At 47.7% G+C, this 17988-nt stretch overlaps 1 protein-coding gene across 1 annotated transcript in view; it reads right to left on the bottom strand.

Annotated features, from left to right (window-relative positions):
• The window catches only part of ROCK1 (Rho associated coiled-coil containing protein kinase 1), a 2099493-nt gene that overhangs the window by 1628182 nt on the left and 453323 nt on the right, over nt 1-17988 (bottom strand). Inside the window, exon 7 of the mRNA XM_078687444.1 lies at nt 10234-10378. Within this exon, the coding sequence (XP_078543570.1) occupies nt 10234-10378 (145 nt within the window). The remainder of the gene's footprint in view (nt 1-10233; nt 10379-17988) is intronic.

The following is a 17988-nucleotide window of genomic DNA, read 5'->3' as shown; positions in this document are numbered from 1 at the left end:
CAACCCGGGGATTCTTTGATGGGGGAAGCTTTCTATTGTACGGGGAGGGGCAAGGATGGTATCGGCAGAGCTGGGTGTCGGCTTGGGAACGGGGAGGACAAAACGGGCACACGGGGAAGAAGGGGGTTTGCATCTAAGGGCCGGAGATCATGAAAGGGAAGCAGGGAGGTGTCGCGCTGGGAACAGGATGAGGGCCTGGGGCAGAGCAGCGCCGAAGAGGGGTTTATGACTCAAGGCAGGTGCAAGCAGGGGGTGGATAGCGTGCAGGCTTAGTGAAGGCGAAGGGCTATGTCAGGGGCCAGCGGCATGCAAAAGGGTTTGTTCTGATCGGGGCATCTTAAAATGGCGGGCGCGCACGACAAAAGTGTGGCATCAGGGAAGAGGCAAGATGGCGCAGATAATGTTCACCAAAACGCACTAATTTTCCACAGTCCTCCCTTTAACATATTCAAGACATCTTGCTGGTTCATTTTCTATTCGGATCTACTGTGGTGAGCATGAGAAAGAAAACGGTAGGAACCCTAGATGAAAAAGAGTTGTAAACAATACATCTTGAGGTTTCTAGTTTTTAGGAGGTGCACCTATTTGATAAACTTTGATAAACTTGTTCAGCAGGAAAGTCATAGGAATGCAATACAAAAAACGGTTCTGCAGCGAGAGCAGCAAGTACATATCATAACGTGAACTGGCAGGTTATTACATATTTCGGATTCGGATTGGAGCAGGATCAATACAATGGCGGCTGGGAGAGAAATGAGGCGTAGCAAGACGGTGGTTGAGGATGTCAAATGTTCGAAGTTTACGAGTTCTCATTGTTCTTTGTGGTCTTTCGTTGGCGCTGTTGAGCACCGGCGGTGGAGCTACGAGTCCAGCTCTGTTCTAAGTTCTGCGTTGCAGGGCACGACCCTGTCCTCGCGTTTCTGGTCGGAAAGGTCCTTTTCGCCCTGTGTCCTTTGAGGTGATTGTCAGAAAGTTCCGATGGAAGAAGAGCGTTCAAAACAGTCCATAGGGTAGGTCAGAGGAAAAAGGGGGATGGAGCAAGGCCAAATTGGGAACAAACTAGGGGAACGAGAGACTTCAAATGGCCGGGCGTGCGACGGAATTCAGAGAGCGGGGACTTGTCGAAAGGCACTGGACGTCGAGCAGGGGCATCAGGTCGACCCTTTCTTTTCATGCTGTCGAAAACAGTGCCTCGTCCTGCAGCTCCTTTCAGTCGTGGTCTCGCCTTGGCTAATGTCGCAGGTGTTCCTTAGTCTGTAGTCAGGCCTCGTGCTCCCACATCCGGTCCTTCTCTCCTCCAACAGCAGTACCCTTAAACAAGTTTGAAAAGACAGTCTTTAGAAAATTTGCAGATGAAGATAATCAAAAAGTCTATTTCTCTCCCAGCTCCAGGCAAAGAATGAAAATGTCCGTTATATTTAATGTTCGCAACTGGCATATGAATGACCGGTGGCGGACCTGTTGGATTTACTATGACTTTCCTTCATAATCATTTATTACAGGCATGACAGTTCATCTGATGGTAACCCACCTTCGGGAGACAAATCTGGCAAAGATATGCCGTTCTCTAGAGTTTCACATTTACAAAAGGGTACAGTGAGTCGTCAACATGGTACTACACAGGTATTTTGCTGAGAGACGAACATGGCTAAACATTTCCTTTCTATCGGTGCATCCTGTTTGTCAACTACTGCGGGGTTCATTTTGATGATTTCTTTACCTTGGTCTAGTCTGTTAACCTTGTAAAACATCATTCTGGGTCCTACGTAACCTTTTACAGCCCGGTTACTTAACTAGGAAGGACAGGGGTTTTATGGGAAACAACCAGGGACATAGACAGGGGAGGTAACGGGGGTGGTCACTTTTCCGGTTTGGGTATTGCGACAATTCGGGGAGGGTCGCGTATTCTGAGGTCCTTGTTTTATACTATAGGAGCCGTTGACATGTAGTTCCCTTATTTCGGGCCAGATTAGGGAACCTCTGTCGTCTTACCTGTCCTTTCCCTTACGGCCCAACCTGGGTTCATTGACTTCTAGCAGAAAAGGAGAGGTAATGACGCGGCCTCAGGGTGATTGTATTAAAGACAAGCGTTTGTGCAAATACTGACGGTATTTGAAGCCAATTAGGTGATGTGCTAGGGGTGGCAATCTGCCAATTTCGGGGCTAACCACTCGGAAGAGTGGTAGTGCAAAAATAGAGAGAGAGAGAGAGAGAGAGAGAGAGAGAGTGAGAGAGAGAGAGAGAGAGAGAGAGAGAGAGAGAGAGAGAGGGAGAGAGAGAGAGAGAGAGAGAGAGAGAGAGAGAGAGAGAGAGAGGAGAGAGAGAAAGAGAGAGTGCAACGGCAGGCTAAATAGTACACGTGCAACAGAGAGGGCGGCAGTGCATTCAAGAAAGGCTATTTAGTGCATTACACAGTAAAGAGTATTCACGAGTCCGCGTTAGAATCTTGTAATCATGCAGTTTGAGCATTAGACAGGGTAGAGGGGACGTGCTTTGAGAAAAGGAAAGAAGAAAAAAGGAGGTACCATTTTGTCGCACTTTCTCGCATTCTCGGTCCTTTGACCAGTTGGGTCAACGCCTCAGTCACACACACACATTCCCTCATAGTTTCGCATCATACGTGACATGGGTTCATTCATCCGGTCTGGTTTAAGGGTGATCACTTTTTATCAGGTTGTGCTAATTTTTCGGGTTTGTTCGATACGTGAGTAGTTTGCAGGCGTGCTTAGACACCACCCTGCGGCGCTAGTCCGCTTCGCGTATTAGACATGGCAAGGCTTCAGATCTTCGCCACGCCTCGGCTGTAATTTCTGATGTAACCTGCAGAGGGAGGAAAAGAGGGGGTGGGGTGGGGGAGACAGCATTCGCGCGCATTCAAATACATGGATTCATAAGTCCTTTACTTACCTCTTACTCGTCTTTCCTCCTTGGGGCAGGGTCCCCGGGGATATGGTTTCCGGAGTCGAGGGGGGGTAGTGTGTTCATGTAGGGCGTGTGCGGGGAAACATAAAAAGGAAACCAGAGGTGCCTAGTGCGAGGTATCTAGTCAAAGGATATATCTCACTATCGGGATCCTTAAACCTCTTTCAACGCCGTGGCGTTCTAAAGTTCTTCGGTTCTTGGGTCCCTGCTACTTTGGAACGTTGTACCTTACAATATTTACATTATTTCATTTCACCCTCCTTTTACATTCCCTCATTTACACCATTCGTTTTACCCATCCTTGGAAGTCACGGTCTTCCTCTACGCGAGAGTTCATGAGTCAGTCGCGTACTTTTAAGGCGGAGTGTCGTGTTGTCGATCCGATCCGTCCTCCAGGGCTGGGCAACCATCTTCTTTTAACCTTAAAGAGAGAGCAGAGTAGGGTGCACAGAAAAAGAACTTTCCTACCCATCCCATATTGTTTTAAAATAAAGCATGCAATACCCGTCCATAGTTTCAAAGACTTTATTTTGCAAATTCATTTCAGCATATGGATTAGGAGGGTGTGGTCGTATTTGGTCGGTCGTGGCAATGGCTAAAGTGCGTACAGTGGGGGGTGTCGTTTGCAACAATAAAAACATCGGAAAGTTTTACTCATTCATTTGTAAGAGACTAAAACGTCTATTAATTGGCTGGGGGTTCGGGGGCATATATTTTCATAATTTAGAAGCATAATCATAACAGTGGTAATCAGATTTCCTATATGCATACCGTACGTGTGCGTCGTAAATAAGGTTTACATCAGTTATAAAAATATAATACATTGTACATTCGTAATCAACATTTGTAACGGGGATCTTTTCACACTATTCGTCGGGTGAGTTCTCTTCGTCTTTTCTAGCCAAGTGTACAAAGGATCATATAAAATCTCAGAACATCAAGTTTATATTAGTGCGAAGGAACACCACGAGGTGTTCGTAAGTTCCGATTGATACCAGCGCCATTTTGGGCGGGGCTGGCACAGTCCGGAAGCAGCATCAGGGGGAAATGTTTCCATTACTGGCAGTTTGGACCAGAGTCCTTTTCGGCAGTTCTAGAATTCACGCTAACAGAAGGTGTGGCAATGTCATGTTTGTTTCGTTGGCGATCAAGGCAGCCGTCCCTTACCGGAAACCTGCGAAGGCCGAAGGTTCCGCCGGGGACCTTTGTATGATCTTCAAGGCTGCGGAGATGCTGTCGGAGATGGGGGCTCGTGCTCCATGGGACAAATGTTCGAGTTGTATGGCTGGCCAAAGTTACTCTAGTGGCCGGGGCCCGCCTTCCAGCGGATCCAGACGCCATTTTGAGGCCCTACAGGGGCCACTCTCGTCGAGTTTGCAAGAATGGAAGAGACCCTTCGGAGTGAAAGGAAGAGGTCCCTGTTTTGTGAGAGCGGGACGTTCAGCTGGGGTGCAGCTGTGATGCCCCCACCTGGGGGGGCGAGGGAGACTCGTTCACATCGTCTCCTTCTCCCGGTGCACTCCATGCCGCTCCTTTTCATCGCCCCGCATGAAGGCCTCTCCACATCCGGTGTTCCCCAAGCGCCACCATTGTACGTTCGGTGCTGCGCAAATACTGGGGTGCCACCATTGTACGTTCGGTGCTGCGCAAGTACTGGGGTACCACCATGGTGTGTTCGGTGCTGTGGAAGTATGGGCACCATCGCCTGACTGGGGATGTTCGGCGTCGGGCTGGGGGCTGGGAAACCTCCTACCGGTGGAGGTGGGAGAGGCTCGTCCGCGTCGCCTCTCCCTCCCAGCCCAACTTGGACAAATTGTTGTGGAGGTACGTGCAGGACATCCCGCCGTCCAGGACTGCTGCGGCTGTGACGGAAGAGAAAAGGAAGAGGTGCCTCGTTCTCCTCTTGGACATGTGGCGGGACTACCTTAGTCTTTCCAGGCCCGTTGCGGCCGGCCAAGGAGACATGTGGCGGGACTACCTGCAAATGCCCAGGCTGCGGGCTCCTGCCTCTCCTCCGGCTCCCCCATACGTTAAGATTTCCTGACCAAGAGTTGGCGGCGGGGCTCGCCTTATATGGGTTGCCGTTGGTTGGGCGTAGCCGTAACCCTGCCCTACTTTGGAAGGTTCCAGAATGGGGGGGGGCGAATGTTCTGTTTGACTTTCATTTTCTACAGTTTATCGTTATTATTCCTTGTTTGTTGTGTTAAATTAAAAGTTCAAGTTTATTAATGGTCTACGGATGTTGCTTTACCATTTCTTTCTTTTCAGGTTGTTTTGATGCTAGGTTTCTGCTAACAGAGGTCGAGTAACACGGAAACACGTGTAGAGGGATGACGCAGATTTGTACATTACATACACACAAACTCAGACGGGGGACAGTACAAGTACGACATACAAAGACCCAAGACAAATATAAAAACAGTTATTGGTCATAATTATCTCTTTCCGTCTGTGAATTTTAAACGAGGCTGGGTTCCCGTCTTGACATTGCCCGACCTAGGAGAACTTGATCATGCCGCTGAGATTTTCCTGGCGAAATCTGTGCCATCGGGCATAATCAAACGTGGTAGTTCTGTCTGATCTGTCTATGTAAGTCGGGTTCTTCTCTGTCTCGCGCCTTTTCTCGTACTGTCGGTCTGTCGTTCTTGTCGGCCCTTTGCCTTTACTCACGCTCAGTAGAGTCGGGCATTGGGCTTTCCAGTGTCCGACATACCTACAAAAAGCGCATTGGTCTGACCCTAAGTCTGGTCGTCCTTTGCGTAGTGTCGGGGGATAAGTTGTGGGTAGTGGTGCCCTGGGGTTGTCCTGTCGGTATATTTCTCTACTTGGTTTGTCCTCGTCTTTTCTCTGTCGTTTCGTAGCCTCTCTGCGCCACATACCGAGACTGTCGAGCATAATTGGCGTTGTTTTATTATTTCGAAGGGCTATTTCTAACGTTTCTATTTTATCAAGGTCAAAGGATCCTGCCAGTGGCCACTGTTTGTCTTGGCTATCTTCGGTATACCTGTGCCATAATTTATTATAAGCTATGGTGACTAACCCATAGTTTATGAACATGTCCTTATTAGGGGTGCCTTCTAGTGGAGCTATATGGTCCACCTCTAGCACCCGGTCCGGGCTAAACAGGCTATTCATCAATGGGGAGAAGACAGACATGACGGCTCGTAACGAGGGACTAAAGAGTCAGCACTGCCTATCTTATCACTAGGTGCAAAGACTAGACAGAATATTTCTATTCTACGTTGTTTGCAGGTAGTGAATACCTCATGGATCAAAAAAAATATAAAACCAAACGACCAATAAATAACAATGGGGAGAATGAGTAGGTCCGCAAAGATCTGCGTCACCTACCCTTTTCACTATCTGCAAAAAGGGTGGTCTCTTCCCTACTTGCAGACAGGGAATCTCCAGGAAACAATATTTTTGTGAACAACAGTTCAGTTTCAAGCAATTATTGAGTGGGGGAGAAAAAGAACAAGCACGGCTGCTACCCTACTTATCCTCCACTGCTTGCAAAGGGAGAGGGAGCCTGTTGTTTTCTCCGTTTGCAGACAGTGAATCTCTAAATAAAAATAAACAAAAGCAATACTAGTATTTTTGAACAATCAAGCAATCAAAACAAATTCTTTCGCAACTTGTCGTGGCAACACGACCTTACCCGGACCATGTGGACAGTTTCTCTTCTTCCGAATCCAGCGCCCGATCGTCCTCTTTTTTTCGTATTTCTCACAGCACTCCTGATGGTTCCCAGTCAGGACCGTAGATCACTCGAGAGAGGTCTGTTCGGAACTAGTGAAGTTCGGATGATCGGCTGCCAGACGAGGGTCTATTGGGCAAGAGCTCTCCCGATCGTTGCAGTCGTTCACTCTGTCGTCGGGACCTCTCCCACTGGATCCACGAGTCGCTGATGGGCCCCACGCTTGGGACGCCAATTGTAAAAAGTTCAATCGGGTCGGGGACAATCGATATTTGCCCGGCGGTATTGCCTCTGTGACCCCCTAGTTATTTAAATCAATGAAGAGGCAGGCGCTGGAGACTGGAAAGCAGGAAACAAGGTTTTTTTATTCTCTCCGGAGGAGAACACAACGAAACGGACAGAAGGTATCGTTCTGAGGTGCTCTAACTGTATTTCTGAGGCCTGGCCTCTTATACCCACATTTATGACTTTATTGCAGATTACACATACATGTTTAAAGCTTTGATGTATGGAAAAGACATTCTCGGAACTCCCCTTTGGGCCCGTTCCCACACACATTTACAGTTGAAGTCCCCACCCTAGTCACAACAGGTGATGAGCATCGCGCAGCTGGATAATCCGCCGATTCACGGAATGTGGGGAGTTTGATCGGATCTCATGGGGTGGGGGCTTTGATCAACCCGGGGATTCTTTGATGGGGGAAGCTTTCTATTGTACGGGGAGGGGCAAGGATGGTATCGGCAGAGCTGGGTGTCGGCTTGGGAACGGGGAGGACAAAACGGGCACACGGGGAAGAAGGGGGTTTGCATCTAAGGGCCGGAGATCATGAAAGGGAAGCAGGGAGGTGTCGCGCTGGGAACAGGATGAGGGCCTGGGGCAGAGCAGCGCCGAAGAGGGGTTTATGACTCAAGGCAGGTGCAAGCAGGGGGTGGATAGCGTGCAGGCTTAGTGAAGGCGAAGGGCTATGTCAGGGGCCAGCGGCATGCAAAAGGGTTTGTTCTGATCGGGGCATCTTAAAATGGCGGGCGCGCACGACAAAAGTGTGGCATCAGGGAAGAGGCAAGATGGCGCAGATAATGTTCACCAAAACGCACTAATTTTCCACAGTAGGTTCTGCAATGGCAGACCCTAGACACATTTTAAAGGCTGCTTCTGTGGGTGGCGCAATCAGCGCTGCAGGCCCACTAGCAGCACTGGTATTTACAAGCCCTGGCACTCCTGGTGCACTTTACTGGGGACTAACAGTAAAGCCAATGAACCAATCATGGACATCAATCACAGGTACACTTTACAGTAGGGAGCACTTGCACTGCGGCACGGGTTGGCCGTGGCGCAGTGCCCTGAGCAGCGGACACCAGCAAAAACATCTGAGGCACAACAGCAAAAAGTGGAAGGGAAACTCACGCCAAGGTGCCAGGTCTAACAAGAACTAAGCAGATACTTCCAGATTACGACAGTAGTCTTTTCCCCTTTCTCAGATATTTGAATAATCTATATAGCAGTGTATCCTGGAGGTATTTTCCCTGGACTCAGTCTTCTTGTTCTAAGGGAATCCGCTAGAAAGGGTTGCAGGTTGCCTGCAACACTCAAAATGGTTCCCTCCTCCAAGAGTGCCAGTCTAGGAATGAAGTGGGCTAAATCCCATAAAATGATAGGACCAGGATCGTCACCATGATCCTGTACCAAACGATCTCCAAGTCACCTTCCCAAACCCAGTGTCCAGAAGGGATACAAATTAAGTTGGCTAACTCAGCCTCATGTGTGCCTCAGAGGAAAGCCTTAAGCATATTGAACAAGTGCATGTGTAGTGGCCGCAGTTAGGCGAACATTTAATAGTTTGTCTCTGATCCTCCGCCCACCCCAGGTTACAGATTTAAAACTCTAGCAAAGACAGGATCAAGCTACTGACCGGTTATGGGTTTAACACGCGTGCGCATAGAGAACAAAATTAGAGGAGGCTTGTGAGGACGGAAGGGGGAAAGGAGATGCGCACGGCACGGCGCGTTCACATTTCCAGTCCGGCCTGCGTGTGCCCATCTCCTGTCTCCCTTGAGAGCCAAGTCAGCGACAATAGGTCTCGCTGGCGACAGCACTTTGGGATGCGTCACCAGGTGCGAGACCTAAAAATGACCCTTGCGCCACCATGGAATGTCTTTGGAGACCAAACTTCAAACGAATTTCAGCTTGGCCAATTGACCTGGGGATTCCAAAAACTGATTTACAGCCATTGATTACTAGTAAACCCAATAATACAGCATCTATCCTCCTTGAAATAGGCGAGACATATACAATTGTTGGCTGTAGCTTGGCTCTCAAAACTTTAAGATGTTCATACGATTGACACCTCAATGATTTATGTAAAGATTTTAAAACATAAATTAAAGATGATGCTTTTGCCCTCAGAACTTCATAATGGCTTTTAAATTAGACTTTATCAAATAAGATGCTCATCACTTCAATTGGCCCACCTCTAGCTTTCCATGATCTTGTCTTAAACTTCACTGGGCCAATTCTCATGATTTTAGTTTTTTAACATTCAACTTCAGACCATTAACTAAAATATAATCATTGAATGCATTAATTAGTTTTTGTAAAACTATTGGACTTTGACTCAGCAAGATTGTATCATCAGCTTATTGTAAATAGCTAAGAGGCACATCAGCAAGTTTTGGGGGATGAGCATTGACATACTCGAAAAGCTGCAACAGGTCTGACATAAAAAAGATAAAAAAGACAGGGGGCAAGTACACAGCCTTGTTTAAGGCCATTACACGTTTTAATTTTTGTATACAAAGTAAAACAATCACCAAATTTGACCTGAACCCAAGTATTAGTACACAAGAGTATTACAGCATTCAGCAGCAACTTTTGGGGAATACCCCCATCCAGCAGGTTTTTGCCATAATAATGCTTGTGGCACTGAATCTAAGAGTGCTTTTAGATCTATAAAAATATGTATAGATTCTGGTTTTTATTTTTAATTTTTAAAACACTCGGACATTAAATGTTCATATCAAATAGATCACAGGCAGTATAAAAGTATAAGTACCAGAAAGTAAGACCCACAGGATGGATCAGAAAATTATTTGAGGGCTCCAACTCCTGTCCCACAACTGTGTGAAGACCAATGTGGGTTTACAGCTCTGCACTATCAATACTCATCTCATATATAGCTATCAACATATATTTGGTAAGTTCCTGCAAGCACCACTTCAACTATCTCTCACACACTCACACACTCTGAAACATCCATAATTACGAGCTTCAAGTTAAATGTAATACCTCCAGGCCTCATGCAAGATATCCACTCACCCCACCCCCCACCAACAAAGCGTAACCTACAGCCAAAACACTTTCAGTCACAGGTAACTGGGTTGAAGTGAAGTTCTCTGTGGCAAACAAATAAGGTGGAATCATAGGAATGGAAAGCAGGTGGCTGGGCTACACAGGTTTTCAGACCAGTTCAAGTATAGTGTAATTCCTATTTTTAATACAAAAGCTTTTTTTAATCAAGCTTCTCTGAAGGATATTTCTCAAAAAGATGAATAGAAAAGAGCAAACATTAAAAATACAATTTAAACACAGCTACATGATGAACACTTTCAATTACTCACCTACAAGCATTTCATATAAGAAAACTCCAACAGACCACCAGTCACATTCCCGTCCATAGTAACCATCCCCACCTTGTGATTTTAGCACCTCAGGGGAGATGTAGTCTGGTGTTCCCACAGCTGTATCACAACGTACCATTCCTTCCTATCAAGAGAAAATACACTGGATTAGTTTAGACCAAAATGGACAGCAAAATGAGTTTTCCATGGTCAAGCAATCCATACTCCAATGTGCAATATCAATAATAAACTCCATGAGGTTTTATAATTAAACAATCTATAGAACATTTTAAGCATGCATTTATAATCTCACAAACTTTGAACATGTAGGAGTGACAGCTGCACAGGTAATCCTAAACCATTTTTACTCCACACTCATGGTATGTTTAGGTCAGCTGGTTAGTAATTTTTCACTAGCACAAAGATAGCCAGTTTTTTTGCAGTATCCTACCAATAACCAGGTCTAGCCCCAAACCAAACTGCTGCCTCAAAACACCAGGCCTCAACTTTGCAGAGACAAACCCAGTACCAGACCAGATTGGGACAGGTAAGTGTGTTGTATGGCATAAGGTATACTTGGATACCAGTGGACAGAAACATGTACTATTTGTCAAGTCCATTCCATTTATTTCAGACTGATGAAAGAATTATAAAGAATCTTCATTGACCTAAGGGCCAAGACCCATATCAGGCAAAAATATTTCAACGGAACACCAATGAGAAAATCTCAAGAAAGCATAACCTCAGGCTTGAGTAAACATGAAACAGAAGAATTCAAGGCTATACTACAACCTTGAGAATGCAAAAACCCGGAGTGGGAGGGTCCACGGGAAATATTTTAAAGACATACTAAGACACTTTCCTGAAAGACTATGGAACACACTAAATTGTCTAGCGATCTACAGTGTTACTTGGTGCCCAACGGCATCCTACACCGATCACCAGTATCTAAACACGCCTAAATAAAGCCCTCATGTGGGCACCCTAACTAGGGAACGGAGTCCCATCACTCAACAGAGGTGACATGATTCATTATCTGGGATCTCCTCCCGGCTGTAACCCCTAGTGCAGCAAAGGGCTACAACCCCCTCACTGTGAGGGCGGAGCACATGGATGTTTTAAGGATCTCCTAGGATATACTAAAATCCAAAAGGTGATGAGCTGTGGTGTATTATGTGATTGGCGCAGTGGAAAAAGGTGAAAAAAGTGAGTTTAAAACTGGCTACTAAGAGGAAAAATCTTTTTATTATATATCCTTTAGTGTCAGGGTTAAAAACAGTGCTAAGGCAGTTCTGGAACAAATAGACTGCTACTGTCTAGTATGGAGGGTCGCTCTACATGTTTTAGCGATTCATGACCCAACGAGTGTCTAGCCTTCCTCAGGACCTAAAAGTAAAAGCTACTGCGTTGTGTGTATAACAAAACAATGTATAATACATACGTGAAGTGTCAAAGAAAAAAATGTAAAGCTAAAACGTATCGCACCACTTGTTTCATTGCAAAGTACGTGATTTAACCTGTGTGAGAGAAACACAAGAAACACAATCAACGTGTTAAGATACTGATATAACAGTGTACAAATTAACCAGGAGCTAGTAATAAATACTCAATTTCCCTTAACACAGTTCATATGTAACAATTTGTAAAATGGTGCAACTTACCCGTAGTGTGCGGGTAAAAAACCTCACCTCACCTGGCCACCGCTCAGGAAGTGAGGCACCGCTCTAGTGGAAACAATACAGACACCAGGCTTATATAAATATAGAGGTCTGGTTGTAAATCCCCAGCGTTTATGACAAATCAATCTGAATGTAAGGACGCCGTAGACAAAGTATAAAGGCTGTGATGACAATATTAAGTACAGAGAGGCAAAGCACCTAAGCAGAGGTCAAGGTAACAGGTGACCAAAAACACAAAGAATAGTGTTGTTAACATGCTTAATGCAGTGGGATACTGAAGTTCACTTGAATCATGAAAAACACATGGCCAGCACGGGCAAGCAGAGGTTAAGTACGAGTATTCAAAGGTTAACTCAATGTACAATGAGCCTCAAAGCAGACATTGAGTATGTAAAGAGAGTGTGCATCTAAGCAGCGGTCAAGCTAACAGGTGGCCAGGAACACAAAGAGTAGTGTTGCTAGAACGCTTAATGCAGTGGTATACTGAAGTTAAAATTCGCTTCAGTCAAGAAAAACAATGCCAGCGCGGAGAGACTGAAGTAAAATACGAGTATTCAAAGACTGACTCGAAGTAAAATCAGCCTCAAAGCAGACACTGAGTATGTAAAGAGAGCGTGCAAAGCAAGCGACTTACCTATCCGTCAGTACCCCAGGCTTCACTGAGCCATGGACGGAGGTAATGCGACAGGGAAGGCAGTCCTATTTGTATGCCCTTTAATGGAATAATTGAGCACTACAGCCAGGTTCTGGTGCCTATTGACGACGCGACCGCAACACTACCGGAAGCTGGGAAGTGTTGTTCTGATTTAGTCATGCAGCGTATCAACTATGCGTAATGGCAATGATGCAGATTAAAAAGAGTGTCATGTACAACACGTTCATAGAATAAAAAAAATGTAACTTGCATAATTGTGGCATTGCGTGTAATATAAATAAAAATTGAAGGCAGCATTGCGTTCGATCGTACTACCAAATTCGCCAATAATGCTGGGAAACGTAGTTCCGAAAAACATGCCGAGAATCAGAGTTCACGCCCAGGGTGAGTCGGTGGCTCAAAGGTCTAAAAGAAATAAATTGTAAAGATAAAACTCAACTGTACCAATGATAGTATGAATGACAACTGAAGGCAACAGCGCATTCAATCGTACTACCAAGTGCGCGAATAATGCTGGGAAATGTAGTTCCGAAGAACATGCCCAGAATTAGAGTTCGCGCCCAGGGTGAGTCAGTAGCTCAAAAGTCCGAAAGAAATGAGTTCTAAAGATACAGCTCATCTGTACCAGTGATAATTCCATTGGTAGATCAAGTAGAAGTCGTAGTAAAAATGCAACTTCGATATTACGAGAGCATCTGGTACAGGTCTCATGGTCCTCCCGCCACTCAAGTATGTCTGAGAACAGTGTAACTGCTCTAAGCCCGTAGAAGTGCCAGATAACTACCACTACAGAGCCTGCCCTGTAAAACGTGAATACCAGGACAACCTAAACGTCTGCGTGTAATCTTATTGCAAAGATGAGCGGCAGTACCAGGCTCATAAGATATATAATCCCATATCACCTATTGAAGTAATATGGATGGACAAGTTCTATCATAGGGGTGTGCTTGAATCGGAAAATAGATCCAGTATTATGCAGAACTGCCAGGTCTATTGGAGCCCAATATCCAACAACAAGACTGTAGGCAGTCACACCAGAATTCCATAGGGAAGGTTTGAACTGCCAAAATGTTAACCACAGAGCAAATATATAGAGAGAAATTTGAAATCTAGAGCTATCAAGTCGCATTCAAATGGTAGAATGCTAAAAACAGGACCCGCAGCAAACAACTGCTCGAATAAGAATGCAAAAACCGGGAGTGGGAGGGTCCAGAGGAAAATAAAACTTTATAAATAAATAAATTGTCTAGAGGTCCACAGTGTTACTTGGTGCCCAACGGCATCCTACACAGATCACCAGTATCTAAACACGCCTAAATAAATCCCTCATGTTTCATTGCAAAGTAAGTGATTTGATCTGTGTGAGAGAAACACAAGAAACACAATCAACGTGTTAAGATACTGATATAACTGTGCACAAAGTAGGGGGAGCGGAGCTAGCTCGTAACCAAGATGGCTGCTTGAGCCGAGAGCTCCCCCGCTTCTGAGACTATCCTACCAGTTATCCTGTCGATAGCCGTGCCCTCTGGCTCTCGAAACACTGCTTTTTGACTCCGGAACAACGGGGGCTGTCACCCGGCGATTTCTGCCCCCCCCCCCCCCGTGCCGCAGTAGAGTGCTGCTCCGCTTGCCTGGGCCTAGCCGTGGCTGAGGCGCGGCCTACTGAGCACCGGGATCAAGTTGCTGTTGACCCCTCGGGTGCTACGACGCTGGTGGTGCACTGGGCCGCCTGGGGAGAGCTCCGCTGAGGACTGGACTTCAATGCGTGCACCCGCCGGCTCCCGCGGACGGTGAGAAGGTGGGCGGGGAGCCGTGCGGAGTGTGATGCGCTGCCTGCATCACTGACCGTGGCGAAGAAATCGAGTGCCCAGGTCCGATTGAGACTGTGGGCCTGCGGACCCCCGAGGAGGCCCCGCGGCCGGCGCGACTGGTCCTGGTGCGCAGCCGGAGCCTCTTAGTGCCCTCCTGGAGCCTTCTGCGTGCGGGGGGGCCCGAGACTGCTTCCCAGGTGCAGGATAAGAGGGGCGCTGCACGCCGCCCCTGAATCTTGTGGCCGAGCCTCCCCACCTCCCTCCCCCCCGCTGGAAGCGAGCTGCGGGATTGGGGCAGGAGATAGTCATTCTGGGAGAGGCACGAGACACGAGCCACACGGGACCACCCTGCCTTTGGTCTGACGTTTGGGGGGTGGACTGTTGCTGCGCCTGCTGAAGGACGCCGATCTTGTTGAGACACGGGGGCTGTGAGAAGTTGGCCTGGTATATGATGTTCACTATTCTAGTGAGCACCTTGCACCAGTCCAAACAACCCTTATGGTGATGGTTGTAAGTCAACCTTATAGACCAGCTATCCTAGTGGTAGCATGGACAGAACAGTCTTAGGCTAAAAGACTCTTGAGGGCGTGTAAAGCCAGCTGTTTTACCATATGTAACCCCTTGAATATCAAATGAAAGGACACCACACAGGATATATATAAAATATATATGTATTTATTCACTAACACACTCCTCTGAATTCTTTATGAGGTCAGAGGGAAAAGCACATAACAAATTACACTTAGAAATACTTTAAATAGCACAATTTACAGTTAGGCTCTAGGGGCTCGTAAAACCATATACTAAGTAAGTAGTATAAGGACCACGACTTGAGAAAGGAGAAGGCCTAGGGCCTAGAGAATCGCTGGGGATACACTATCTGACCCTTAGGTTAGGAGTAGGAGGCCCAAAGGCGGCACGTGCAGTGTCTTTACACACACGCGGGAATCAATGTTAAGTCAATGGGAACTTAGGAGGTAAATAAATGAAGATTTAGGACACTTCCGGTCTAGCTAGGAGGAAACAACTAGTAAATCTGGACACTAGGATAGTCAATCCCTACTGGAGCACCGAAGTACTCGCGTTACTTTACCCACAGGCTGCGGGTGCATAGGTGTCAAAGTGTGTCGGGTTTCGTCGTTGTTCTCAATGGAGCCTTGAAGAAAGATGCTGCAGGCGACCAGGAGGAAGATGTCCGGGTGGATCCAAGGGTGGATCTAGGATAAAGAGGACCTGAAAGCAGAGGGGACAGAGTCTAGGTCACTAGCCAGTGACCGGGTGGAACCAGGGAGGAACCAGACGTCGTTGAGGAGCAATCAGGTGCGGATGTGAAGCTTGTCGTTGCAGCCACGCGGACCAGGAGGCGTCGAGGATGACCAGGTGCTGGAGAGGAGCTGTCCCACGAAGGTTCTCGCAGATGGAGGGGTCGACTTTAGGATTGGAGCCAACAAGCCTAAGCAAAGGCAACCCACGCAGGATACACAAAAGGTTTCTGGTGCAGACCAGGAGGGTCTGAGGTACTTCACCTTTTCAGGGAAGCGAGGGCCAGTCTGGAGCAACCAGACCAGCGATGGATTTTCACAAGGATCGTCGTCAGAGGGCTACTACCCAACGGGCCAGCTACCGGAGAACGCGTCGAGCAGAACACAAGCAGCAGGGCCCTACGCAGATCTCGTGGAGTGTGGAGGGCTGGTCTTCTGTGCAGGTGGAGCTCGGTGTCGGGGTGACTCAGTCCCCAGTGCACAGCTTCGAGGATGCCTCAGGAGCTGCGCTGTTAGCAAGTTGCAGACTTTCCAAGTTGCCTGGTTCCACGGATTCCGACGCCTTCCACGGAGCTCAGCTGTCCTGGAGTCGTGCAGTGGGGTCAGAGGAGTCCTGGGGTCGAGGTCTTGTCAGGCTCTGCGTTCGAGTTCCGGCGGGAACAGGGACAAAGCAAGCCGTCGAGTTGCTGGATGGTGCCTGGTTCCCCAGGGTGGTCACTCCTTGGCCACAAGGGACAGTCTTCAAGTCAGTTGAATGTCGAAGAGTCCAGAGTTTCGTTTCCAATTTCAGTTCAGGATCAAATCTAAAGTCTCCTGGGTCAGCTCCTATCTTTATACTACTAAAGGGGGCTGGGTTACTCACTAGGTCCCTCCTATGGGTGGGACCAGGAAGAGGGGGGTTACACCCTCTTTCCTTTGTGCAGTTTTGCGCCAGAGCTGGGGCTGGAGCGCCCCAGCAAACGGTTTGAACTGGGGTATGTATGGAGCACCTAGGGTGCCCCAGGCACGTCTCATTCTATTCAGCCCTCCCTGTCCCAATACACAAAATCCTGTCTGGGGTGGTGCTCGCACCTCTACAGGCAGTAAATCTATTGTCCAGGCCTCCCTCGCTGGAAGGTCTCCCAGCAGCAGGAGGTCAGACTTGTGTCTGTGGCAGCAGCATCCATTTTGTGACGCTGGGGCTCTAGTTAACTTTAACCGGGATAGTCAGCAACAACAGGTCTTCTCCCTCTAGAAGGGTGGAATGCTACCCCCGTCGCCAGAATTTGCGAGGGGGTAGTATTCTAAAGCGTATGACACCTTACACGACATGTTTGGATAAAGCCAAACCAAAGTTAGCATTCAACCACGAGGATTATAATGCACTTAAGAGTATATGGTATGGCAATATCATAGAACAACTATAAGGACATGGTTCCGAAAGCTGCAGACAGGCTCAGCTCATGCTAGAGCACCATCTCGCACATAACCAAGCACTCTGCCTCCAGGATTGTTAAGGCCTGCCATAGGAGTGAGATATAGGTTACTGTGTGTCTTTATATAAGGGTAGATATAGGAATACTATACCTAAGCAAGGGGTGATTACACGACCTTGCCCCAGCTGAGTGATCAGCCAGTTGTGTCAGTTCGAGTAGCCAGCCAGGGATGGCATAATACATGCTGCAGCCCCTGGTAGGCCTTGGTTACACCTATGCCCGGAGTACCTAGGGTACACTTCTACAGGGGCTGACAAGGTGAACCAATTCCCAATTGGATGTACCTAGAGTACATGGTGTGAATTTAGAGAGAGTGCATCTGGGCTGTGGGTCTGATTAGCAGGCCCACAGCCACATATAAGTCGAAAACCAGTAAAGCAAAACCAAAAAGTGGGGGTGACCATAGGAAGTAGACCCTACTCTCCTACAGGGGCTACCCCAGGGGAGAGCACTTCTGTCCTGGGGCGACGAATGACCCCCTGCTGTGCGGCCTGAGGATTTGGCCTAGATTCGCTGCCCGCTGGGGATGGAGCAGTTAGTTGGCCATGCCCACATGAGACTGCTGCCGCCTGGCCCGGCTGCCCAGTTTTTCCCTGGCGCTGACTGTGCATTGCTGAAGCTTGGAGCTCCAAGGCTTCTTGGAGCTGGCGACTGGTGGTGTTGCTCTGGGGGTCTGACCCGGAATATCGACTGTCTCGGACCCGCGCACTCTCTAAAGGGCTGTGTGACGGGCTGAAGTGGGCTGTGTGCGGCCTCTACCATTGGAGGTCCCCTAACGTAACTGGGATCGCGAACTAGAGCAGATAGAAAGCAGCTGGGCCGCTATGGGTCGCCCGGACAGGTTGCAGACTAAGCTGACATTCGACAATAGAA

Source organism: Lissotriton helveticus, chromosome 4_1 (genome assembly GCF_964261635.1).
Source record: "Lissotriton helveticus chromosome 4_1, aLisHel1.1, whole genome shotgun sequence".
In the NCBI taxonomy this organism is placed as follows: Eukaryota; Metazoa; Chordata; class Amphibia; order Caudata; family Salamandridae; genus Lissotriton; species Lissotriton helveticus.
Note: the sequence above shows the minus strand (reverse complement) of the source record. Positions and strands in the feature narration are given on the sequence as shown.